Source organism: Anolis sagrei, chromosome 3 (genome assembly GCF_037176765.1).
Source record: "Anolis sagrei isolate rAnoSag1 chromosome 3, rAnoSag1.mat, whole genome shotgun sequence".
Classification (NCBI taxonomy): domain Eukaryota; kingdom Metazoa; phylum Chordata; class Lepidosauria; order Squamata; family Dactyloidae; genus Anolis; species Anolis sagrei.
The window spans coordinates 23,405,995-23,433,268 of NC_090023.1; the positions used below are offsets into that span (position 1 = coordinate 23,405,995).

The window sequence follows — 27,274 nt, forward strand, 5'->3', positions numbered from 1 at the left end:
GCTTATATAGCCGCTGGTGGCTTCTCTGACTCATAGGGTTCAATATCCTCTGATTAGCAAGCAGAGATAGGCTCATCATTGAGTAAGAGTCATAGAATGTCCATTTTCACAACCACTTTAAAAAAGGAAGAAGTTTTACACAATGTCCCAACATGCTGCAATAATCAAATCTCTTCCCTTAATTTTGTTCCCATGCACAGGGACTCAAGTTTGCACTTGATATATGGGACATTCTACTGGAGCTCAGATGAGCTGAAATGATACTCATTTTTGCAAATGTTTTGTCCAGAAGCCTGTTGGTGGACCAATCTTATTATGCTGCCCTTGTGCCAACATGGGATATTACGAGGGTTGAATGAAAAGTAATGCCTCCACCTTTGTTACTTGGGTTTGGATGGGGATATTTTAATAAATCAAATGCAGAAATAATCCTTAAAATGTGCTCTTTAACTACCACTCTTCACTTTTCCACATAATCACCAGATAATTGGATACATTTCTGCCAACGATGAACAAGTTTTCTGAAGCCATTACAGAAGAAGTCGACACTCTGTTTCCGGAACCAGAATCTCACAGTTCTCTCAACATCTTCATCAGAAGCATAATGATGTCCCCACAGATCTTCTTTCATTATCAGGAACAGATGGAAGTCAAATGGTGCTAAATCTGGACTGTATGGAGGATGTCGTACGGTGGTAAGATCCAGTCTCTGAAGTTTCAAGTCTGTGCACTTTAATTTCAGGCATCAACATGCTAGGTACCCATCATGCACAGATCTTCTGATAACCAAGCAAAGCAATAATGTGACCCACACATTGTTGTGAAATGCCATTTATGCTTGAAAATTCTCTCTGAGTGATATGACGATTGCCATAAATCAATCTGTCAACCTTTTGCTTGTAAAACTCGGTGGTTGCTGTCTGCAGTGATTTCACCTAGATGCTTCGGCAGCCCATTTGGAATTATTTCCAGAACACCTTTCACTACTAGGACTGCAGTTACTTTCTTTCTCAGAGGCACTGAAACTCATTTTATAGGTCTTTATAGGTGATCCTCTCCTTTTTCTTTGAATGCACCTACACTGTAGAATTAATGCAATTGGACACCACTTTAACTGCCATAACTCAATGCTATGAAATCACAGAAATTGTCATTTTCCAAGATCTTTATCCTGTTCTGCTAAAGGGTACTGGTGCTTCATCACCTATAACTCCCAAGATTTCATAGCAGCGAGCCATGGCAGTTAAGATCCTTATAGCGCTGATACATTCATAGTTATTGAAGTCACCAGAGAAAGTTACCCCATCAGCTTCTCTACTTCCACTTTGAGCCCCACCCATGGGAGAAAGGCTGGATAAAAATGAAATTATTATTATTATTATTATTATTATTATTATTATTATTCCGAATTCAGACAGACAGAGTTTTGGAGCACAATACTCCTGACCTCACAATTGTGTTAAAACACAAAGTATGGATTGTTGATGTTGCAATCCCAGGTGACAGCAGGATTGAAGAGAAACAACTGGAAAAACTGACACGATATGAAGATTTAAAGATCGAACTGCAAAGACTCTGGCATAAGCCAGTCTAGGTGATCGGCACACTGGGTGCAGTGCCTAAAGACCTTGGCCTGCACTTAAACACAATCGGCGCTGACAAAATTACCATCTGCCAGCTGCAGAAGGCCACCTTACTGGGATCTGCATGCATTATTCGCCTATATATCACACAGTCCTAGACACTTGGGAAATGTCTGACGTGTGATCCAATACAACAGCCAGCGGAGTGTTTTCTGTGGACTCGTTGTGTTTCTAATAATAACCCCATTATTGGAACTCATTTTTAGACAAATTGTTACTGGTTGTCCATTCTTCCATTCAACAGGTTCATGAGCTGAAGATTCTCCATCACATTCAATCCTGACAGATTACGAATCCTCCAAGTTTCAACTGGGTTCCCAAAAACCAGGATGTCCATTTGGAAAAACAACTGTTATTCTAAAATGTCTTTCTATGGTCATTTTCATTCCTTTTGCTGTGATGCTTTGCCATCATACTGACATCAGGGTCCCATTCCATGACCCATTTTTCTTGTCTTTCCTTTCTTTTTGTCACTGATTTTGGACTGTGTGTTGGAAAGTTTGGCTGTGCTGTCTGAGTTGTTGGGAGATGTTCTGTAATTCTGCATATATCTCCTATTTTTGGCAATTGAATGATATTTCTCATAAAATGTTCTTTCTCATAAAAGTTCAAATGACCAGACAGGAAGGAGCCTTATTTAATACGAAATTGTCATGTATTCATATATACATGAATGGAGATTTGCAACAGACTTAAGGAAAAACTTATTCATATAGTACATCATCGATGTATAGGATATTACAACACCAGATGTGGTTGTCAATGGTTCAAAGGGTTCCCTTAAAAAGGGAATTTGACACATTCATGGAGAACTCCATCACCAAGTATTAGTCACGATGGTTGTTTGCCCCTTCCAGCATGACAACAAGGGAGAAGTTTATATCCTATTTGGGGACTTCCTGCAAGGCATACAGTTGGTTCCTATGGGAACAAATGGGTCTGTTTAAGGAGCTCCACTGGCTGCCATTCATTTTCCGATCCCAATTCAAGGTGCAGGTTCTGACCTACAAAACCCTGAACGGTTTGGGACCCGCCTACCTGCGAGACCGCATTTCTGTGTACGAACCCACACGATCTCTTCGTTCATCTGGGGAGGCCCTGCTCTCGCTCCCACCTCCCTCGCAGGTGCGATTGGTGGGGACGAGGGAGAGGGCCTTCTCCATGGTTGCCCCTCGATTCTGGAACTCACTTTCCAAGGATATCAGACAAGCCTCCACATTGGCAATCTTTAGGAGGAGCCTGAAAACGTGGCTGTTCCAGTGTGCCTTCCCTGAATAAAGGAAACAATCCCCTGCAAATACTCTGAGAAGCACTTTAATTACCCGTTGGGTTGCTCTTTACTTTTGATGTAAAACCCTCCAAATAGATACATCCTCTGTTCATGTCCAGCATTTATTTTTAAAGTTTTAACTATTACATTTGGCCCAGCCATAGGTTTTTAAATTCTTGTGTGTTATTGTCTACTTGTGAGTTATATTAATTGTGTTGTTTATTTTGTTTATTGCTTGTTATTTTATTATTGCTGTTGGTTTTGATGTGTTGTTGGGCTTGGCCTCGTGTAAGCCGCTCTGAGTCCCTTGGGGAGATGGTGGCGGGGTATAAATAAAGTTTTGTTATTATTATTTCTTCTGATTCAAGATGGTTCTTCTCTTGTGCTCCCTTTCAAGTCTGTGCAAAGATCTACAAATGTGTCAAAATTATAAAAAAATAAAGAATTTGACTTACAGCAGTGTGCCATCTAATGTCACAAAATGTAAACATCAGGATTTATTAAAGATTGTTGCTTTGTAAAATTGGTTCCTAGTTTATCTCATTTGGGTTTGATTCCATGTAAAGAAATCAATATTTGGTAATATGGCATCACACTTCACACTTGTGTGTGTATGTACCATCAAATGTCAAACACACATTACACACACACAAATTTTAACTATTTCCTTGGTGTTTTTTAGGCTGTTTGAAGTACCATTGCTCCATTCTTTACACACACACAAAAACAGACTTCTTCCTAGAAGGTCAAATCTTAAATGATTCAGATGAAGTGATGAACAATATTTCCTCCATGAATCATAGAATCATAGGGATGGAGGAGACCACAAAGGGCTTACAATACAACCCCCTGCCATGCAGGAATATAGAATCAAAGCAAACCCAAGAGATGGCTATTCAGCCTCAGTTTAAAGATCTCCCATGAAGGAAACTAGTATACACAAAGACAGTGTATTCCATATTTGAACAGCTCCTACCATCAGGAAGTTCTTCCTCACGTTTAGGTGGGAACTTTTTTTTTTTTTGCAATTTGAATCAATTGCTCTATGTCCTAGTCTCCAGATCAGCAAAAAACCAAGCCTCACCACTGCTCAATACATTTTTTTTATTTCTAAGTTTCCAGAAGAGTCTTGCAGAATTTGAGAAAAGTCGTTAACGTTCTATTTTGATATAACATAGGTGTTATATGCAATTTATGTCTGGGTATGGTTTCTTGTATATTTTTTATTGTGATATATGAGAAAAAGCAACATACATTTTTTGAGATTCAACCATCAAAATACAAATATTATTTCCCCTGTCCCTCTTCCCCCCATTCCCACTCGTGAACTTCTGACATCATACCATATGAAACTAGCATCTAACAAAAATCTGCCCTTATCATTACACTAATAAATCCTCTGTTCGACTATTTCAAAATTTATTTTTGTCTTCTTTTTTACATACTCAAAGGCCAGTCTCCATTTTCTAGCAAATTCTTATTTGGGTTGTTGTAGGTTTTTCCGGGCTATATGGCCATGTTCTGGAGGCAATTTTTCTCCTGACATTTCGCCTCCATCTATGGTAAGCATCCTCAGAGGTAGTGAGGTCTGTTGGAAGTAGGAAAAATGGGCTTATATATCTGTGGAATGACCAGGGTGAGACAAAGGACTTTTGTCTGCTGGGGCTAGCTGTGAATGTTTCAGCCAATCACCTTGATTAGCATTCAATGGCTTGGAAGTGCCTGGGGGGAATCTTTTGTTGAGAGTTATTTTATGTGCCTGTTTGTTTCCTCTCTGTTGTTTTGCTGTTGTAGTTTTTGAGTTTTTTAATACTGGTAGCCAGATTTTGTTCATTTTCATGGTTTCTTCCTTTCTGTTGAAATTGTCCACATTCTTATGTTTTCTTATTTGGTTTATGAAAAGGTCCTCTGGGTGAATGTTGCCAGTCAGGTTCTTGCAGTCTGGATTAGACTCTTGCCAGAGGACCTAAGTGTGAAGGGTGGATTGTATGGAAAAAACCTGTAATGTCCTGGACACAAACCATGTATAGCAGGGGTCCTCAAACTTTTTAAACAGAGGGCCAGGTCATAGTCCCTCAAAATGTTGGAGGGCCGGATTATAATTTGAAAAACAAAGTTAATGAATTCCTATGCACACTGCACATATCTTATTTCTGGAGCAAAAAACAGTTAACAACGATACAATAATTAAAATGAAGAACAATTTTAACAAATATAAACTTACTAGTATTTCAATGTGGACCTACTTTTGGCTGATGAGATAGGATTGTTGTTGTTGTCGTGTGCTTTCAAGTTGTTTCAGACTTAGGTTGACCCTGAGTGAGGGCCGGGTAAATGACTTTGGAGGGCTGTATCCGGCCCCCAGGCCTTAGTTTGAGGACCCCTGATGTATAGCATTAAAGGTCAAAATAAACAGTTTGTACTTTGCCCAGAAATTAATTGGCAGCCAGTGGAATGACTTTCAGATAGGTGTAATATGCTCATTCCTGGATGTTCCTGTAACCAATTTGAGTACCAACTTTAGGCCCTCCAAATCTAGGAAGGGGCACAGCTGGCATATCAGCTGAAGTTGATCGTAAGCATTCCTGAATGTTGCTGACATTTGGATCCAACAGCACTCCCAAGCTGCAAACACAGTCTTTCAGGGGGAGTGTAACTCCACCCAGAACTAGTTGACATACCACCATGCCCAGATTAGAACTCTAGATGGCAACATGATGACTGACTTTCTCTAAACATCTTCTAAGAAATATCAGAAGCAATTTGGTGGTTTTAAAATATGAAACAAGTGTTGCCTACTTCTGCCAGCATTCTGATTTACTATACAGATGAGGCAGAACATATTTCTTTTGGTTAATGAAGGAAAGGCTGTTTGGAGACATGTAGAAGTGAAAACACTGCATTCAGAAATCTGATGGCTTTCTAATAGTTTATGGGATATGTATCCCCAGTTGCCCCAACTCACCTTAAAGAGTCTTATTTATAGTTGTATTATCCAAAATCTTTTTGTACTGATGGTTCTTTATTGTGTGGACAATTTTTTGTCCTTATATATTTTTTTCTCTGTATTCCCTGTGCAGACTTTTAAAAAAGAATTCAAGGAAACTTGATTGTCTTCCTTGTATTCTTATAAGCCAAGAAAAATAGAATGGGAAGTGACAAATGAACACTAAAATATATATTTCACATATTTACAGGGCATTAAGATGTCAGTATGATGTATCCCAGTGTCTTGGGAAAGTTTGGTCCTTATAACATATGACTCAGATAAGTTCAGAGAGGCTGAGGCTAGATTTCAAAATTAGTTGTAAAGAAGGATATGGAAGAATCCATGATAGGGCATTGAGCCCCCGTCAAGGGAGAGAAAATAATAATAATAAAGCATTACAGAAAATCAGAAACTGAAATCGAGGCACTGACCAACACAGTCAGAATCTTCAGCACTAACATCAGTATGGAGTTCAGCCTAGACAAATGTGCCACAGTGGCATTAAAAAAAGGGAAAATTACACAAAGCGAGGGCATAGAGATGCCAAACGGACAAACCATAAAGTGAAATCAGCCTGAAGCCTATAATATCTGGGCATACTACAGTTGGACAACATCAAGCATGGGCAAGTGAAAAATGTGGTCAGCAAAGAATATATCCAAAGAGTCAGAAAGTTTTTGAAGAGCAAATTAAATGGCAGAGATACGATCAAGGCTATCAACACCTGGGCCATCCCCGTCATCAGGTACATGACTGGAATTGTGAACTGGATACAAGCAGAGCTGGATGATCTGGACAGAAAAACAAGAAAACTAATGACAATCCACTATGCATTACACCCGCATAGTGATGTCAACAGACTTTACCTGCCCAGAAAATCAGGAGGCAGAGGGCTTCTGCAAGTGAAACAAATGGTAGAAGAAGAGAAGCATGCACTGGCAGATTATCTGAAAGGCAGTCAAGAACCAACATTGAGGGAAGTCAATAGTAGTAAACTGCTTAAAGTGCAAAAGACTAAGAGGGAACACCGTAAAAACACAATCCAGAGCAGAAGAGAAAAATGGCAAAAGAAAGCACTCCATGGACAGTTTCTGGCAAAAACTGAGAGCCAAATTGACAAAGAAAGAACATGGCTGTGGCTCACAAATGGAACTCTGAAAAAGGAGACGGAGGGCCTGATTCTGGCAGCCCAAGAACAAAGCATGAGAACCAATGCCATCAAAGCCAGAATTGAAAAGTTGACAACAGATCCCAGATACAGACTCTGCAAGGAAGCAGATGAAACAATAGATCACATCCTCAGCTGTTGCAAGAAGATCACGCAGACAGACTACAAGCAGAGGCATAACACCGTTGCTCAGATGATTAATTGGAACTTGTGCCACAAATACCATCGGCCTGCAACAAAGAACTGGTGTGATCACAAGCAGAAAGAGTTACAGAAAATGAACACGCCAAACTCCTCTGGGACTTCCGGAGTTTGGAGCATAATACTCCTCTGGACTTCCGGAGTTTTGGAGCATAATACTCCTGACATCACAATTGTGTTAAAAAACAAAGAATGAATCATTGATGTCACAATCCCAGGTAACAGCAGGATTGTAGAGAAACAACTGGAAAAGCTGACACGATATGAGGATTTAAAGATCGAAATGCAAAAACTCTGGCACAAACCAGCCAAGGTGGTCCCAGTGGTGATCGGCACATTGGGTGCAGTGCCTAAAGACATGCCAAATATTTGTTTCTTGAGGAAACAGACCATTTGGATGTGGCATTTAATTGTGCTGACCTGAGTTGCCTTTGGGTTAAAAAGAGCGGAATAAAAATGTGGTAAATAAATAAAATAAATAAATGTGATAATATCTAATGGGCACAGTTCACTCCACTGAACTGAGATTGAGAAAGCACGGTTCAGTTGTAAACTGAATGGTATGTTTTCAGTTGAACTAGTCCACAAGAATTTCTAAATATTTATAAACTATCAGTACCTCTTTAAACTGGTTGCTAATTTCTATCTTTCTCATTTAAGCTGTTTAGAAGTGTATTTATTTTCATTCTTTATAAAAAGGAAGAGTGCAATAAGTTAAATGATATTGTGGTCATTTTCTAGCATTCATTTCCACAGTATTAATAAAGTCAGAACCAACACCTGTGTTTGATTATTTTCACAGCCATCACTGACAAATACTAAGCTGAATGCAGGATGCTGTTGTGTGTCTGGAAAGACCCCAGGATTTTACATTGCTTACTAGGGAGAAACAACTCTGTGCTGGATGACTTCAAGCACGGAAGTGGTCAATAAATCATTGCCTGGAACTGTAAGCTGAAAGCAGGACATCTTTCTGGAACAAATGTGCTGGGGTTTTATCCAAGCTTAATGGGTCAAAATATTTGTTTATGAAGTATGAGAAAACCATTTCTCATCACTACAGAAAACAGTAGCAAAATATTATAGATAACGTTAAGACGTATGTTATACCAAATAACCCGGGTAGCTTTTTCTGGTTACACAATCTGCAGGCTGTTCTGTTTTTGAAAACGTTCAATGAATAGAAGTTGAATGTACTGGAAGACTATGAGCTGTTCAGGTTGAATTGAAATGCACATATTGACTTGCTACAAAAGGCCCAAGAGACACAGAAACTATTCTTATATATTGTCGAAGGTTTTTCTGGCCGGAATCACTGGGTTGTTGTAGGTTTTTCGGGCTATATGGCCATGTTCTAGAAGCATTCTCTCCTGATGTTTTGCCTGCATCTATGGCAGGTATCCTTAGAGGTTGAGAGGACCTCACCACCTCTGAGGATGCCTGTCATAGATGCAGGTGAAACATCAGGAGAGAATGCTTCTAGAACATGGCCATATAGCCTGAAAAACCTACAATAACATATTCTTATATATATGGCAATAGTTTTTAGCCCATTTTCAGATGCTTCCAGATGGTGGGCACTTAGCAGTATATTGAAAATTAGAAGATGTGCAGCTGTTCTTTTTTCCCTTGGGGAGGTGGGGGGGAGAGCTCTATTTATATTTGAGGTCTATCTTTTAGGTTCAAAGTATTTTAGGTCACCACTGGTCACATAAGAAGTACAAGAAAACTAATGATAAATTCAAGAAACATTATTTTATTTATTGTCAACATGACAAGTTATCACTGATGGCAATGTAACATTCATACAATGAGAACAATACAAATTCAAACAAATATCTGTGAAAAATCATACTGATTGACTCTACAATATACAATAAATTACTCATGATTAGCATATGGAGAAATGTTATAATAATATAAGAAATATTTTAAACACAAAGTTCACAGATTCAGCATTGATGCTGATGTGTTAAAAGGTTATGTTTAGCATTGGTAGTTGCTGTTATTTGCCTTAAAGATGTTTCAGATGGACGGAGACTGTAAAGTGAACCTATCACAGGATTTTCTTGGTAAAATTTGTTTGGAAGACGTTTGAATTACCTTCTTTTGAGGCTGAGAGAGTATGTTTTGCCCAAAGCCACCTAGTAGGTTTCATGGCAAAGTGAGAACTTATATCCTGATCTTCAGAGCCATCATTCAACAGTCAAACACTCAAACCACAATGACTCACAGAATCCTATTGAAAGTAATGGACCTTTCTTGGAAACATTGGACACATAATACCTCATAGGATGTTTCACATCCAACCAATTGGGTTTGAATAAAGTACTGAGAAGCAAACAGAAACTTTTATTCCTGGTATAGGAACTTTTTTTGTTCATCTCCAAAGCTCACTCTAACTTTGAAATGCCTGCATGAAGCATTTTGTAATTTCTTTAATTCATTATCTTTGAAACTTTTGAGGCACCTCTTTATTAACATGTTTGCTTAAGAGTAAGCTATACCCACTACATGAAAACTTTTCCCTAAGATAAAAATAAGGTCATCGAGGCAAATTACACAGATTGTATTTAGATCTTGATGGCATTCTCTTCATCAGCATTTCATTCTTTTCAGAATTGCACACCTGATAAATTCGATTCGGAAACCAAACCCATGCTTACTGTTTAGGGTGCATCTATACTGTGTAGATTTAGTGCAGTTTGATATCACTTTAACTGCCATGGCACAATGCTATGGAATTTTGGGGGTTGTAGTTTTGCAAGGTCTTTAGCCATGTCAAGTGAAGTGGTGTCAAACAGCATTAATTCTGCAGTAACTGGTCACAAGACAAGATAAGCAAATTTGCAAGATATAATAGATGAGAAAAGTTTGTTTTCAATCAACTGCAGGAGAACTACTACTAAACATTAGCTAAGTATATAGTCCAACTTGGCTTATGAACATTAAAAATACAAAATATATAAAAATAACAACCAGCATTAGATCTCACAGCCTAATAGGGGGCCATTTACAGAGGACCAGTGATAGTGTTGAGCATTCAATAGTGGTTATTTTACAACAAAGTTCTCCATATTTCCAGAGGTTTAATCTTCTCAGCATGAAAACCAGCTGTTGGCCTTTTTGATTTGTCTAACTCTACTGGTGTTTGGGTCAAACTCATATTGGTTTGTTCCCCTGAAGAAGTACAATAAGCCTAGAAAGGGAAAAAAAAGAAACAAAGTAAAGTTAAAAGAGTAAAGTATATACACTTTGTAAGAAATACAGCATGGATGACAGCTCAGCTGGACATAATTGCTTCTCCCCACCTTCAAAGTGACGACGAGGAAGGTGCTTTGCTCCCTTCCAGTGAAGGGAGAGCTTGGAAAATAGTCCTGACCGGGACTTTAAAGAGGCGGGGTCGGCGTAGCTCCAAATGCCCAACCTGCTCTCCATTCTGGTGTGATCTTTGACCCACTCTCCCACCCTTTAACAGTGTACCTTAAGGGTTGCCATTGGGGCCGAGTAGGAAATCCCTCCCCACCATGTTCTAGGGGGCATTTTTGCCTACCCTACACTGTTCAGTCCACTGTTCAAGCTACTTGAGTGAGTGGGCTTTAAATAGGTTATCATGCAGAAAAATGGGGATAGGTTTACATCTCAGTGTGCACCTGAGATACTCTTTTATGTTGTGGGCCATGAATGGGAACCCTCACCTGTGGCTAAAAGAAGCAAGGTGAGGGTGAACAATAATGGCCTTGATTGGAGAGCATTGCAGTCTCAATATCCTCTGGAATTGGGATGGACTTATCCATCCATTTCCCTTGAGTGGTCACCCTAGAATCAACAGTTGGTTATAGCCGGGGACCATGGTGTCTCGCTCTTGATAGATGAGAAGTAGGTCTTGGATAGCCACTGCCTCATTTCATATACACACCAAGTTCATGCCTTTAAATTGGTTGGCAGTTCACTTAGAGACTGATAGGTAACATTTCATCAAAGTTGCCCATAGTTTAACCTGCATTGTTGTGTTGACTCGTTATTTCATTGATTGGGGAGCAATAAGCTCTGGCGTGATTCTATCTGGGATCCACCTTCTTGACTCCAGATCTGAATAGATCTGCAGCATCTGGGGCCAATCTGAGACATTTCTGCTCTGGACTGACTCCAGATTTTTGTGTAGGTCTACATGAGCTGTATGTGTATTTCACAGTTTCCTGTGCAACTCAGGAAGATAAGAATTAAATGGATGGGTCCAGAGATTGCGACAGTGAAGCAGGTATGTTCAGCAATGTTCCCTCTAACATTGGTATAACTGCTAGGGATAATGCCCCCAAAGGAATAGAGAACTGGGAACATGTCTGTTAACAGATTGTCTCAGTTTTATGGGTCACCATGAGAACGTCTTCCCAGTGTTAAATACAGTCAGCAGTCTCAGTTGTGCAAACAACCTGACATAAGTTGAAACATTTTGATTACTTTTCAACATCTCTCAGTGGAGTTTTTATCCTTTTTTGTAAATTAATAAATCAGGAAGCATTGGGCACTTTGATCCAGATCACTGGAAGAATTTTCCTCATTTTGTTCATTTTTCAAGATCATCAAATGTCTAGAATTCCTTTATTTCCTCATGGGGGAAAAGGTTAGTTAGTTACCGTTATGTTGAAAGACAGCATCAATCTTCCCATCAATACCCGGGAAGTCATCTCTTATCCTTCTCGGTTTCTTTTCCAGGGTTTGGGTAACTTCGTCATACCTAAAGAAGGAATAAATTTTCAAACAAAACAACCAATTTTGTGGCATTTTGGGGGTGAGTGGTTCTATAATCTAACACTCCAGACATTAAACCCATGGATCACGGAGCCACTGACGTCATTTCTTACATTATTTGCAACAACATAAACCAAGAGGAAACCCAGGTCTATTCCTAGCATTAGGAAGAGTGGCATAGATGCATAATAAGCAACACCAGCTGAAATTCCCTCTGCTATGCAACTATTAAAGGGACAGAATGAATATAAGCATATTCTAGGCTTTACTCTGTCAATCCTATAGACATTATAAAAATGCAAGTTGCTAATTCTCTTGGTTGAACCAGAGTGTTTCGTTTTTGCTTTGCTTTGTCAATATTCTTATTAACAACAGGTTTAAGCATAAGCATGGAACACTTCCTAACAACACAAATTTTCAAGTCATCTTTGCTATTATTTCATACCTCCAGTATTTATCAGAAGAAAAGTAGTATGTTCGCTTTTCATTAGCATTGTAAAATGCTGCATCAATTTTCTTGACATCTTTTGGAAAACCTAGGCTTTGGATACGCTTGGGATACCCAGGAAGCCTGTATTCACCTCTTACAGCCCAGAACTGGTTACCTGTAATGAAATGGGAGTTAGAAAGTATTCTAGTTGGGATTTATCAATGGCAGCATCGGGGGGGGGGGGGGAATAAATTGGAGAACAAACATTAGTTACTAAGTGAATTTCTTGGTGAGCATGTGAGCAATAGATGTTTCAGTAGAATTAAAACTGACAGCCATAAATGGCTGAAGTACGTAAACACAAAACAAAATGCATCGGTCTGCTGAAGGGAAAATGAATAAGGAAAGGTACTATAAAGGAAACTGAGGTTTGTCGTGTGTCTTATCTGATTAATTGTTTTTTGGGCAAAGAACTTGAAAAAACCAACAAGTAAAATTAAAACAAAACAAAACCACTAAAATGCAACAGAATGACATAAGTAATCACAAAGGAATCATTAGTCAGAGAGAGACATGTGTTTGGGGTCATGTTAGGGAGCTGGGCATGTTTCACCTGGAGAAGAGAAGGTTAAGAAGGGACATGAAAACCCTGATTAAATATTGAGGAGGGATCAAATTCATTTTTTGCTTCCTCTGAGACTAGCATAATGAGCAATGGAATCGAATGACAGGAAAGGAGATTCCAACTGAACATTAGGGACTTTATCCCAAATTTTGGGGGGGGGGGGGGGTATGGAACGATGCATCATATTACAGTAGTGTTTTGTTCTGTTTGTCATTCCTTGCCACATGTTGTTCTTTCTTGCCCTTTCACCCCAAATCAGACATGTAGCTGGGGGGGGGGGGGCTTGAGGGGCTTCAGCCCCCCCCCCCCCCAAATTCTCATGGTGGTTCGCGAAAAGGCCTTACTGGTGCATTATTTAAACTGTTAAATGTTTAACGTATTGTCGAAGGCTTTCATGGCCGGAATCACTGGGTTGTTGTAGGTTTTTCCGGGCTATATGGCCATGTTCTGGAGGCAATTTGCCTCCAGAACATGGCCATATAGCCTGGAAAAACCTACAACAACCCTGTTAAATGTTTATTCATATCATGATCTGATCACCATACTCAATATATCCCTTATGCATGGGGGTATTGGGGTAACGATATAAAAGGTTTGCTAGGGTAGACCCTCTTTCACTCAGACTCAGCCCCCCCCCCCCCGAAACAAACTCAGCCTCCCGCCCCCAAATCGAAATCCTGGCTACGGGCCTGCCCCAAACAATTCATTTTCATATTTATCATACGAGTGAGTGCAGTTCTTGCCCACTCCATCTTTGAAAAAAGAAGACCTTGGGGGCAGAACTCTGGGCATACTGGACTTTCCCCTCCCTTCAATCCTGCTGCTCTGGAGTAGAACTGAGGCACTGATTTTAAAGAGACACCACTCTGGGCATACTTTCCTTCCAATTTCAGTACTCTCCATTACATAAGTCCAAAACTTTAAAAGCTAGCAGTACAGACAGGAAAAACAAAGATAATTTGAAATTTCGGTATTTTGAATAATTATATTAATTTTAAAAATTATCATGGCAGGCTCAGGAAGTAGGATTTGAGTAGAGAAATATCAGTGCTTGGTAAGGCACCACCCACAGTAATGCTCCTTATTCCACATCACTCAAGCAATTCCACACAGGCAAATTTGACAGCTCCTGTCCCACATGATTTTGCTGTTTTCTCCACTTACATCATAGTTACATAGCAGCATGGGATAAAGTCTGAGAAGGAACTATGCAGCCCAAGGTAAAATAAAAATATTGTGAGGCCACATTGAGTGGTCCATTAGGAACAATCTCTTGAAGGTAAGAGTTGTTCAACTGTGGAATAAACTGTCCCAGAGTATAGTTAAATAAATGCTAGATGACCATCTGCCAGGAGTGCTTTGACTGGGTATACCTGCATGATAGAAAGGGGTTGGACTGGATGGCTTTTGGGGTCTCTTCCAATCACCAGAGAACATCACTCCATCTTCCAAGGCAGCATATTCCATTGTCAAACAGCTCTTAGCAGCAAAAGATTATTCCTTATGCGCCACTCAATGCCTCATAATGTTGCTATTCTGCATTAGGATTGCATAGCATTATTTTGATTTATGTTCTGCAAATATTTATGTTACACTAAGGGGATATTGGATTGAGGCCTATAGCAGTATTTGCCATCAAAACATCTTCTTTTAATTTATTGTAATTTTTAAGTTGCTGTTTCCAGGTTTCAGAATGAATTGTACTGAAAAACCAAAATAACCACATACATGACGATATTTTTAAAAGATTACCTTTAAACAGAAATGTCTGATCTTTATCAGTATTTTCAGATACAGCATCAACACCAGTTGGTAAAAATGACCAGAACTGAGAAATTAAACTAAAGTCAATCTGTGGATATTGTGGGTGCTTTCGCCAGAAGTACCTGTAACAAATATATATTTATTATATTTTATGTGTCTATGGAAAGTATATTCATTTGCTTTTGTAGAACAAAATGATTCCCCCACCCCCTGATTATATAGAGAAAGGACAATCCTCGGTAGCTAAGTGGCTAATCAAACATTTCCCCTGTTCTCCACAGAATGGGGCACAAGGGATGTGAAGATCCTGATCTGATTTATAGACATTGAGGATTAGGCACTTACTTGTCTTTAAAGAACATCATTTCTCCCCGAAAAGGAGTGACAGCATCAAATATCAAACGAGGATCACATGCTGTTGGCAATGAAGCTTGGGTTGGCCGGATAGGTTCAATGGGATCATCATCCCCCTTTGGGTCTTGAGATGGGTTGGTTGATGGACCTAAAAGAAAACAAGAAACATAAAATTAATAGGAAGGCACCTTCTGGATCTGAATGATATGTTGATACTTCGCAGATGTCTGAATATTCTGGATTAATATTTCCCTAAATATATTTTGAAATTATAGTATAAATGAAGGATGCAGGATGTTAGCTAAACAAATCTGTGTGATTGTATTTATTTTTTTCATAATGCAAAATGAGTCACAAGTCCATGACTAGTAGGATCAGAGAGGTCATTCTGGACAGAATCTGTGCTAGAAAGTTATCTGGTGTAGGAAATATGGCATGAGACAGGCTCAAGATGATCAGGACAAGGTTCACAAAGGACATATGGTACATTTTCTGTCTAGCAAAGGCAAAGAAACTTCAAAGAATCTGACACCCAGTCACATATTACTGGTTTGGTAGCACAAATGGATATTGTTATTCCAAAGGTTATGACCAAAAATGAGTTATTGGAGAGAATGAATTCTTAGGCTCCTTCTACATAGCTGTATAAAATCCAGATAATCAACTTTGAACTGGATTATATGGCAATGTAGACTCTTAGACTCCTTTTACATTGCCATATATTCCAGATTATCAAAGCAGATAACCACATTATCTGCTTTGATTTGGATTATATGGGTCTGCACTGCCAAATAATCCGGTTCAAAGCACATAATTTGGATTTTATATGGCGGTGTAGAAGGGGCCTTAGTCTCCCAAAGTCACCTAGTTGCATATAAACTTGTTTGTTTGTTTATTTATTTGCTTGTTTAATTTAACAAATTATCTTTATAACTTTAAAAGTGCCGGGCAAAACAGCCTAAATTGTATCTCTCAATAGGATCAGCTCCATTGAATCATTTCTTAATGGTAAATTCACATGAATGGTAATCCCAATGAAAACATGTGGCTACTGAGGTTGGGCTTAGCATTCTCCAGTATTTATTTAATGTGCTGGGAGTTGGTGACCGACAACATCTGTAGAGCCACACGATTCCCACTGGTGATTTATGACTTCATCATACTAGAGAAAATTTAATTTAAGTGGATTTTTCCACTAGTGTGATGAGGCCCTGGCGATATATTCAATTTGCCCTCCATATCCTCTTCCAAAAGTTTCAGAGAGCAAATCTTGATTTAGTCATTTGTAAGGAAGACCATTTTACTCTGCCATTGTATATAATGGCATTTATGTATCCACAGAGGTTTGAAATAGATGTGAGTGGAAGTCCTGGAACCAAACCTCAGTGAATACTAATGGCCCACTGTTTAAAGAATGTAACAGGATAGAAACTATCCATTATGAAGATCTGATAAATCAAACACTGAAAGCAGTCTTTGACTAAATATGGAGATATTCAGAGAGAGAGAACAATACAGCAAATGTTTCAAGATGCCCCACTGGTGTTCTTAATTATCTTCAAGTCAACTCATGCAGACACTATGAAAGAGAGATCTCCAATTTCCCTGTTTTGAATAGACCTAATCAAGTCCTACGGGCTCAGGTTTGTGACTTCTTCAACTTAGCCTGCTTTGTGGACAAATCCACAAAGAAGCTGATTCTACCTAACATTTGCTGTTTACAAGCAATATACTGAGCTGATTCTTATTTTATTTCTGAAATTGTTAAACCCAGTTTGATGTTGTTTGGATTTAAGGTTGCTTTGTTGCATTTTTTGAAATGTTCTGTTTATTACAAAAACGGGGAAAAATCATATCAGTTAATGTTAATTTCATATGCTTGATAATATATTATTTAAGACTATAAATATTATTTAAATTACCATAGAGGTGCTGAATTCCTTGGATATCATCCTGAGCGAGAATCTGTTGGCCAAGTTCTGGTTGCCTATAGACTGGAAACATCACAGCATTTGGATCATTGGAATGATAGAGTCCCAACGAGTGGCCAAATTCATGAGCAGCAACGAAAAAAAGGTTGGAACCTAAAAGTAAAGGAGGAAGTGGGTCATGATAGATTTGCACATTGAAATTATACACAGATTCTGATGAACATCATGACACGTCAGATGTCACTCTTTAGCTGCCTAGCAATATCTGTACTTGAAGGGGAGAAGGCAGCTCCCTTGTTCATACTGCTGTGCAGGAACAGTCAAGAAGCATCCAAATGTGGATTTATTCCCCTGGCCACCAAAATGACAGATGATTATGCCTTGGAACATTCTGACTCCTTTGAGCAGAGAAGAAACAGAATCTACTTCCTGACTAAAACTCCCTCACGTTTGCTGGTGCATTAGGACAGCAGGAATGAACTTCAATCAGTTTTCAAGAGAACATAATCACATTGAGAAGTTTTCTGATACACAAAATGGTGACAATGTGGTGTTATGGATATTGCCTTGCTAAACATCATTCACATGCCTGCAAACCTAAGAGTACTATCAGCATATATCACTAACAGAATCTTGATCACGAAAGATATATATATATATCTTTTCAGAAAAATCAAGCATAAAGCAGGTTTTGCTACTCTTGATGGTCTCCAAGAGTGATAGCTTTAGAGCAAACAGGTTGGTGGCACCCAAGCCTTGGTGCTCCTATACCCTAAGTACAGGCATACCTCAATATTTGCAAGACATTTTTATTTTACCAGCCATCTGTCCACTGCTAGAATTTTTTAAAAACATTATATCAACTTGAGCAGAAAGGCTGGAAAAACACATGGTTTTGGTATCATGTTGGAGCAGCATGTCTGCAATAAACCATGCCCTGAAAATTTGAGCATGAGAAAAAGAATGTGATTTTCTTTTGTGTGCCTGCCTGCAATAGGCAAGTTAAACAGCAGGTGTCTCCAGAATCCCTCATTGATCATGAGTGAACAGAAAAATTAGGAAAAGGGGAAGGCAGATTAGCCAGTTATAGTCTAGCTAATGCAGTGATTCTCAACTGTGGGTCCCCAGATGTTTTGGCCTTCAGCTCCCAGAAATTCTAACAGCTGGTAAACTGGCTGGGATTTCTGGAAGTTGTACGCCAAAACACCTGGGGACCCACAGGTTGAGAACCACTGAGCTAGTATGTTAAAAAAGCATAGTTATATACATTTGGTCACAAAAAATAGAAATCATAAGAAAATCGAGCTTGATAAAAGAGAAAAGGATACCCTCTGGATGTATTTTGGAAGAAGCTTTAAAGTGATCTCTAGAAGTTTAAACATGTTTTTGTTTATTCATGGAAGTTTGACCCGATCATGTTATTTCATTTCAACTGCTCTTTTTATATGTGGTTTAAGTACTTACTACTCTGTTATTTTTACCCCTGTTACCAACTTTTCTGTTAATAAAGTATTGCCCGTGAACACAAGATCATCAACCTGTTTGCATCTAGTTACTGCCACTTTAAAAAAAATATTTTGCTCAGTTTTTCAGTGGCATTTTAATGGTGCACTTTTCGCTTCCACTACGTTGCCTACCTTTACCTGAAACCAATAAAACAGCAACATACCCACTTGTTACCTTCCTTTTGAATGGTAATTTCATTCATTCTTGCTGCCAAGTAAAAGTAACTATGCTCCAAGTAAATAATTACTTCTAAGCTCTGAGGAATACCTAACAGTTGATCTTTAAAAGTAAAACTGTTCTTATGATTTCTATGTTTAAAAATTACCTTCTAAGCCATGACTCCAGTTTTCATCTTCATCGAAATGAGCATCTCCTCCAATACCACTGCTGGGGGCATAAGCATGAGCAACCGTTCCCCCGGGACCATCAAAAGGATTGAAATCTCCATGATCTATGTAAAGAAGGGGAAAATGCACATCCAATTTTGCCAATGGACAGAATCTTAGCACTAGAAAGATTATTTCATATGTTCTTGGCTAAGTTTCTATTGAAATTGCTAATTTTCTCTAGGTAGGATGAGCCTACTATCTACCCATGTTTGAAGACATAGTTCTGTGGTTGATTAGAATTGATTTTGGTCAAAAGTCATCAATCTTTATATATTGCCATTATTTATTTTTCACTTCATTGATTTTACAGTGAATGTTAATAATAGTCAAATAATGATAGTACTATAAGAGCCCTGTAACTGCAAAACCCACATGCGCCTGTGGAGAAAAGATTTCTCTAGGAGTTTGCTAGATCCTCCAGGTCAGTCTATGACAAGTTTCTCCAAAAAGTCACCACAGAGGTGTGCAGAAGAACCTTGGAAATTTCTATATATTTTCCTAGAAATGTACAAAGTCCTCCAGTACATGTCTATGGTATGTGGGACTGAAAGTGAGCTAATTTAATGGTGTTTGGTCATATAGGCAATTTTAGGTAACCATGGTCCAACCGGGAACATATCCCCTGAGAATATGGGGTTCTACCTGTACTAAATAAAGACATATGCAGTCCACAGATTTAGCACAGATCAAGTGAGGGAAATAGGAAAGTTTTGCATCAAAACAAAATGATCCTAGTGTTTAACTAGTGCAATATTGCTAACTCATGGGTAACCCCTGCTGAGTCTGTAATGTGCCATGCCAAAGAAAAGGTGTTATTATCCCAACTCCCATTACAATATCCATCTACTTTTTACCTCCTGAACCAAACGAGATCAATATATCTGCATCGCCTTGCAAAACCTTGGTGAACGTCAGTGGTGAAACCCGACTCCAGACTTTAAATGCCCTCTCAATGTCTTTGTCCACATCAGGTATCGTCATGTCTGGCGTATAGTTCAATATCCTTGAAAATGAATGAAGCACAAATTTAAACAGAAGTTCTAGACTGTTATCACTTCAAAAAACAACATGAGGATTTCATCCTGGATAGGAAACATTACCTGTAAGTCAGGTCTTTCTTTCCCCATTTGGGTTGCCCCGAAAAGAAAGCAAACTGGCCAACATCTGGGTTTCCACACCTTGGTCTCTGAATTGTTTCCAGTGTGTTAGTATCCAAATTGCCTGTCACCTCTAGTCCCATAAACTTTTGCATTTCTCTAATTTTTTTAATTATCGGGCTGCTCTTTCTCCCTCTTAAGGTTGGTTTCTCATCTGATGTGAGGTTATAATAGTTTTCTAAGTATTTCTGGTAAGAGAAGAAAAGGAAGGGGGAAGGGAGAAAGAAAATTTGTAATACTTGTTTATGTCTGTACATAATCATACACACATATACACATTCTTCAATGATTTCTTCTTCTATGATATTCTTCACAGATTTCTAGTCAGAAATTTCAACACATTAGAACTTTAGCTCTCTTATTTCTGCAACAATTGATCTTTTTTGTTTAGTAATTCTCTTGAATCCCTACTTTTCTTTTACTTCTAGACAAGGACTTGTTAACTTCTGGCTGTCCCATTATTATTGGACTGCAGCTCTCATCACCATTCACATTTAGTGATGCTGTTCGGGTTGATAGGTTTTGCATCAATATGATCTTAGAACCATAGAAAGTTGCCTTATAATGAGCATACATCTATCCCAACAGATTGCCATCTACCCAAAAGCAGTATCAGGTATTCTCATCCCCAAAAGTCAAACACAAAAAGTACAAAACTCCAATCAGTAACAGTTTCTCATAGGGATCAGTCATTCCACTATACTGTGAAGAATTGGATATATGAATCTGCATTCATTTAGTAACAAAATTATCCTTCTATTCTTGCTATGCTGCCAAAACAGATCTCTCTCTAGCAATTCTATTTCCCTCTACTAAGCCTATAATATCAATCAAAACATATTAAAGTTTCCAAAAAGTTAGAACCATAACTTGTGGATAACAATGGGTGTATTTCATTATAGAACCTCTGAAATCCTGGGTGTTGTAGATTGGTGAGGCCCTAGTACTCTTTGGCAAAGAAGGCTAAATACTTTGCAAAAGTACGGTTCCTAGGATTTGATAGCACTGAGTTCAAGTGATATTAAACTGCATTAATTCTACATTTGGACATGGGTTTCTTGGTAAAGTCACACATTATCAGCCCCACAAAACCTAGAAATAGGTTCCTCTTGTGGTCATCTTCAAGTTGGAAATGACTTGAAGGAACACAGCAACAACAACAACAATTATTACCTCCACCACATATGTCAACTTTTATTTATTTATTTATTTCCCATATTTATACCCCACCCTTCTCCCCTGAATACATAGAAAAAAAATTGCCAATACATATGAAAAAAATACAAAAGTTTCCATTTGTCATTTTAAAGGCTTAATTGTTTCATTAGTGGATGGTTTTATTGAATCAGCATTACCTCAATGAGCTGTAATTTTTCTCTTTCACTCCAGATCGGCACTGCATGAGACAGAGCTGCGCACAACAGAACTAAACAGACTCCCTTCATCTTGAGTTGTGAAGATCTGCTTCCAAAGGTAGTCCCTAACTTCTAATGTTTACTATATGTTGCTTGCTTATATAGTATTGCTGTGCTTCATATCATACGTTTGAGTTTGACTCATTTCAAAAAGTTTCCCAATCAGCGAGAGAAAACACTGATTGGTTGAATATCTTGGCGTATTTTTTCCCATTTCCCACCTTGATGTTGCAATGGTACATCCTTGAGGACTAGGAAACAGTTACCATTTATCTGTTTCCCTCAATTAGTTGGTGAGGAAATGCCTCAAGGCAATGAATCCTTCTCTGTTTCTTTTTCTTCCCCTCCTTCTGGATTTGACTCATTTTACAAGCTGTGTGTTACAAAGAAGATATACATGTTCACAGCAAATTAAATCTCCAGGCTTCAGATGATGTATAATCCAGAAGCCAAGTGATGCCTGGGTGTTTATTTGATTTCATTCAATGTAATATCCTTTCTTTCAGTCTTATAGGCACTATTTCACTAATTGGTATAGCACTATTATTCCACTTTAATTACCATTTATTTATTTTATTTATTTCCAGCATTTGTACCCCGTCCTTCTCAACCCCTGAAGCGGGACTCAGGATGGCTTACATTTGGCACAATTTGATGCCTTTAAAAATAACAAAGCAATATATCAACAATTAAAAACAATAAATAGAACATTAATTAAAACATTAAAAACAGTATTAACGCCGTATCACCATTCCAGTCAAATTCCATATCCAAAGCGCTATTTATGCCTGCTGTCCAAAAGCCTGGTCCCAGAATCATGGCTTCAATTTCTTCTTCAAAGACAGGAGGGATGAAGCTGATCTTACCTCGTTGGGAAGCGAGTTCCACAGGTTGGGGGCTACAGCTAAGAAGGCCCTGTCTCTCGTCCCAACCAGACGTATTTGTGATGCTGGTGGGAGCGAGAGCAGAGTCTCCCTGGATGATCTTAAACTGCAAGGTGGGACGTAGTGGGAGATGTGTTCGAACAAGTAAGCTGGGCCAGAACCGCATACAGCTTTATAGGTCAAAACCAGCACTTTGAATTAAGTTCGGAAATGGATCAGCAGCCAGTGGAACTGACACAACAAGGGGATAGTGTGCTCCCTGTATGTTGCTCCAGTTAGTAATCTGGCTGCAGCCCGTTGGACTAGTTGAAGTTTCCAAACGGTCTTCAAAAGCAGCCCCACGTAGAGTGCGTTGCAGTAATCTATTCGGGATGTAACAATGGCAATATCATATGGAATGCCGGGATTTTCACTTTAGGAGGGGGATTTGGGATTCTCATCTAGAGAGTTCTTGGGCCTCTTAAAGCTACATAACACTGTCATGGTAGTTAAAGTGGAATGATTGTGCTATAACATTCAATGTTGTTTTACACTGACAGGAGAGACACACTACATAGATAGAGGTATCTAAGCGTTTCCCATCTTCAGTGTCTTGGACGTTGTGCTCAATTCCGGCTGTTGCTCCATCCACCATGCCAAAGAGCCCTGTTCACAGTCTTCCTCCTTTTGATTGAATCACTGGCATTTTTCTGGTATTTCCATATGGTGCCATTAAAATACTTCCCCACGTTAAGTGGTACCTATTTATCTACTCACAGCTGTTTTCAATCTGCTATGTGGGCAGTGAGCTGGGCTGAAGGTCAGGTGCTCACCCACGATCTGGGCTTAGAACTGCCAACCTTTGGATTGGCAAGATTTATTGCAGCTGATGGTTAACCTGCCATGCTAAATGGCGTCTTCTCAGTGGTTGTTCCTAGTCTAGGGAGGTTAGAATGGCCTCTCTCTCTCTCTCTCTCTCTCTCTCTCTCTCTCTTTCTGCTGCTTTTCTGTTGGCAGGCAAAGCCTTTAAAATTTTTCTTGGAAGTGAACATTTTTAAGAAAAGAGCTATTAAGAAGGTGTGGTGTTGTTTAAAATGTACTGCTTTAAACTGCTTTTTATACATTTAAAGTGTGTTTCCAATTGTTAAGAGTGTAATCCTATTTTAATGCTATCCCATTGTAAGATTTTAACTGTATTGTAATTGGGTTGTTGTAGGTTTTTCCGGGCTATATGGCCATGGTCTAGAGGCATTTTCTCCTGACATTTTGCCTGCATCTATGGCAAGCATCCTCAGAAGTAGTGAGGTCTATTGGAACTAGGATGTGGGCTTATATATCTGCAGAATGACCATGGTGGGGCAAAGAACTCTTGTCTGTATTGTAATTGTTTTATCCATAAGCCATGGTAAATTCCAGTTTTGAAGGAAAGAAATGTGGGTTGTAGTTAATATAGTTAAGAACAACAATAGCAGAAGCACAAATTTCAGGCTATAGCCAGGGGTATATCTAGTATGAGATGACCGATAATTTTTTTAAAAAATGTTGTGCTTTTCTCAGAATTGGAACACACAGCAGTAGGGTAAAACAAAATAACAAACACAATCTATAATGCAATTTTTAAAAAAAAAAATGAACTGCAATTCATTTAAAAGCATTAATTTAGAATAGTTGAAATATGTACAGTAAAACATCATAGCTCAAGTTACAGCAAGCTGGTTATACCAAGGGCTCATCCACACAGGCATTAAAACCAAACCAGACTCACCCTGGTTGTCTTCACAATATTTCTCTGCTTCTGGTGAGCATTGTGAGTTACACCAGGTTAAATTGGCTTTACCCCACTTTAGTAAAAGTCAGAGGATGCTCCAGAGTTTGCTTGAAACTCTACAATATTCCATGCTTCAGGGTAGTGCAGACAGATGGATAGAGTCTGATTTGGACCACTCTGCTATCCACATGGGGCACTGCCTCTATTACCTGTTCCTTGTGCTCATCAGAAAGGAGAGATGGAAGAGGGACATATAATGCTTATGTCATCACCATTGGGCTGACATCGGAAGAGGCACCTACATGGCCAGAAAGAAGGTAAGGGGATCAGCTCCCTCCTTCATCCTGGTCACAATGACACCATTGTTGATGTTAGCACATGGCATCTGCAGTAGCCAGGAACTCACATAGAGCTCTGTGGCCAACTGGGAACAGCGATGGCAACATGGAAGGTGAGGTGATGGTTCAGTGAAGCCGATGAAGTTTTGACCTGGTGTGGACTTAAACTCATCACTGTCAAAGATTTGGGAGGGTGCATATGGCAACAGGTGATTTTTACTTGTATTTTCTGTTGTTATGATACTTGTATGTGCTTCTGTAAGCTGCCCTGAACCCTTTTTGGGAGATAGTAGTAAAGTATAAATAAAGTATTATTATTATTATTATTATTATTATTATTAGTAGTAGTAGTAGTATTAGTATTAGTATTTTACTGACACAAAAACACAGTATGTCACAGCAAATGAGATCTATATGCTGGATTTCATAGCACAAAATCACAAGTCGAACACTTCCCAAGCGTCTAGGACTGTGTGATGTATTTTTGAATGATGTGTGCAGATCCAAATAAGGTGGCCTTTTTGCAGTTGACAGATTGTGATCTTGTCAATGTTTATTGTTACCAAATGCCAGCTGATATCTTTTGGCATGGCATCCAGTGTGCTGATGACCACTGGGACCACCTGTACTGGTTTATTATTATTATTATTATTATTATTATTATTATTATTATTATTATTTGAAACACAACAAGATGAGTCCACAGCAGACAAGATCACTCTGCTGGCTGTTGTATTGGATCACAAGTCGGACACTTCCCAAGTGTCTAGGACTGTGTGATATATCGGCGAATGATGTATGCAGATCCCAGTAAGGTGGCTTTCTGCAGCTCGCAGATGGTAGTTTTGTCAGCACCAATTGTGTTTAAATGCAGGCCAAGGTCCTTAGTCACTGCACCCAGTGTGCCGATCACTACTGGGACCACCTTGACTGTCTTGTGCCAGAGTCTTTGCAGTTTGATCTTTAAATCCTCATATTGTGTCAGCTTTTCCAGTTATTTCTCTTCGATCCTGCTGACACCTGGGATTGCGACATCGACAATCCATACTTTGTTTTTTAAACATGATTGTAAGTTCAGGAGTATTGTGCTCCAGAACTCTGTCTGAATTCGGAAATCCCAGAGGAGTTTGACGTGTTCATTTTATGTAACTTTTTCAGGCTTGTGATCCCACCAGTTCCTTGTCGCAGGCAGATGGTATTTGTTGCACAGGTTGTTGTTGTTGTTGTTGTTATATTTGTTCTTAACTTCTGGAGCCAGTTTCTGCTCCAGACTAGTACACTTTTACCAGCCACTATATATGGCCTATTTCGGTCTATTAAATGCTAGATGCCTTTTAAAATAGAAACATTTTCAAAATTTTATAATCTTTGACTGATAATGCTGTCATCAAGGTGGCCAAAAATACACATTGAACTGTGGAAATTCCCAAGTGGATCTCTTACTCATGCTCTCTTGCTCCAAAAACAATCATAAAACATGGCAACATTCAAATATTTCAACAGACTGCAGGATGTATGGCTTTTAAGAGTACATGCTTCATAATAACTGGCAAGTGAGGGCCTGCTAGTACATTTGCAAAATGTGCATTTAGCACCTATCTTTCGGTCGTAGGTTTGTTGGTTTTTTAACCCTCTGACACATAGATCTATCATGTCTTTTGAACCATAAATACATAATAATAATTAAACTTTGATCAAGCTGGTACAAACTGTTCTTTGAGTACCAGTAATAAGCCTTATTGGAAATTGCTGACAAACATTTATCAAATGGTTTACATCCAAATAAACACTATGTTTGGCACTCTCATAGTACTCTATGGGTTGGGAGAAGCCATGGCATGGAATGAGACAGCTTTCCCAACCTGGCATCGATCAGATGTTTAGGATAAGATCATAATTACACTGACAACTAGTGAATACTAGTTGAAGCTGATGAGAAGTATTGGGAGTGATCCTGGACTCATCGCTGAGCCTGGAACCCCAGGTCTCGGCGGTGGCCGGGAGAGCTTTTGCACAACTAAAACTTGTGCGCCAGCTGCGCCCATACCTTGGGAAGTCGGACTTGGCCACGGTGGTCCACGCTCTTGTTACATCCCGACTGGATTACTGCAACGCTCTCTACGTGGGGCTGCCTTTGAAGACTGCTCGGAAACTCCAACTGGTCCAGCGGGAGGCAGCCAGATTGCTCACCGGAGTGACATACAGGGAGCACACCCCCCCCCCTGTTGTGTCAGCTCCACTGGCTGCCGATCCAATTCCGAGCACAATTCAAAGTGCTGGTTTTGACCTATAAAACCCTATACGGTTCCGGCCCAGTGTATCTGTCCGAACGGATCTCCCTCTACGTCCCACCTCGGAACCTAAGATCTTCTGGGGAGGCCCTGCTCTCGACCCCGCCTTTATCACAAGTGAGGTTGGCCGGGACGAGGAGCAGGGCCTTCTCGGTGGTGGCCCCCCACCTGTGGAACTCCCTCCCCGGGGAAATTAGATCGGCAACGTCCCTTCTTTCATTTAGGAAAAAATTGAAAACCTGGATATGGGACCGGGCATTTGGACACCCGGGCAGCTAAAGAAAAACCTGATGACGAGCTGGAACTTGTCGAGATGGAATGGACTTATGAAACTTCGAACGCTGAGCTCAGGATTAACCTACTGCTGTGTTATTGTACTATTGTGTATTGATTATTTTAATTTTTAATTTGTAATTGTTT

At 39.3% G+C, this 27,274-nt stretch overlaps 1 protein-coding gene across 1 annotated transcript; it reads right to left on the bottom strand.

Annotated features, from left to right (window-relative positions):
* Nucleotides 1-9,610: 9,610 nt before the first annotated feature.
* On the bottom strand, nt 9,611-21,705 carry LOC132772196 (stromelysin-1-like). The gene is made up of 10 exons (XM_060771044.2): nt 21,535-21,705; nt 20,123-20,367; nt 19,877-20,025; nt 18,959-19,084; nt 17,119-17,280; nt 15,188-15,344; nt 14,831-14,964; nt 12,469-12,628; nt 11,909-12,009; nt 9,611-10,470 (listed from the first exon to the last, which is right to left on the bottom strand). The coding sequence occupies exons 1-10, from the start codon at nt 21,622-21,624 to the stop codon at nt 10,370-10,372; spliced, it is 1,425 nt and encodes a 474-aa protein (XP_060627027.2). The 5' UTR covers nt 21,625-21,705; the 3' UTR covers nt 9,611-10,369.
* Between the last annotated feature and the right edge of the window lie 5,569 nt (nt 21,706-27,274).

Bases quoted from the DNA above. Each gene is read 5' to 3' on its own strand.
- LOC132772196 (XM_060771044.2), bottom strand. From the start codon at position 21,624: ATGAAGGGAGTCTGTTTAGTTCTGTTGTGCGCAGCTCTGTCTCATGCA. The intron at 20,368-21,534 runs GTAATGCTGATT...TTCTCTTACCAG, and splicing joins AAAAATTACAGCTCATTGAG to AAATACTTAGAAAACTATTA. The intron at 15,345-17,118 runs GTAATTTAAATA...GTTTTCTTTTAG, and splicing joins AGGAATTCAGCACCTCTATG to GTCCATCAACCAACCCATCT.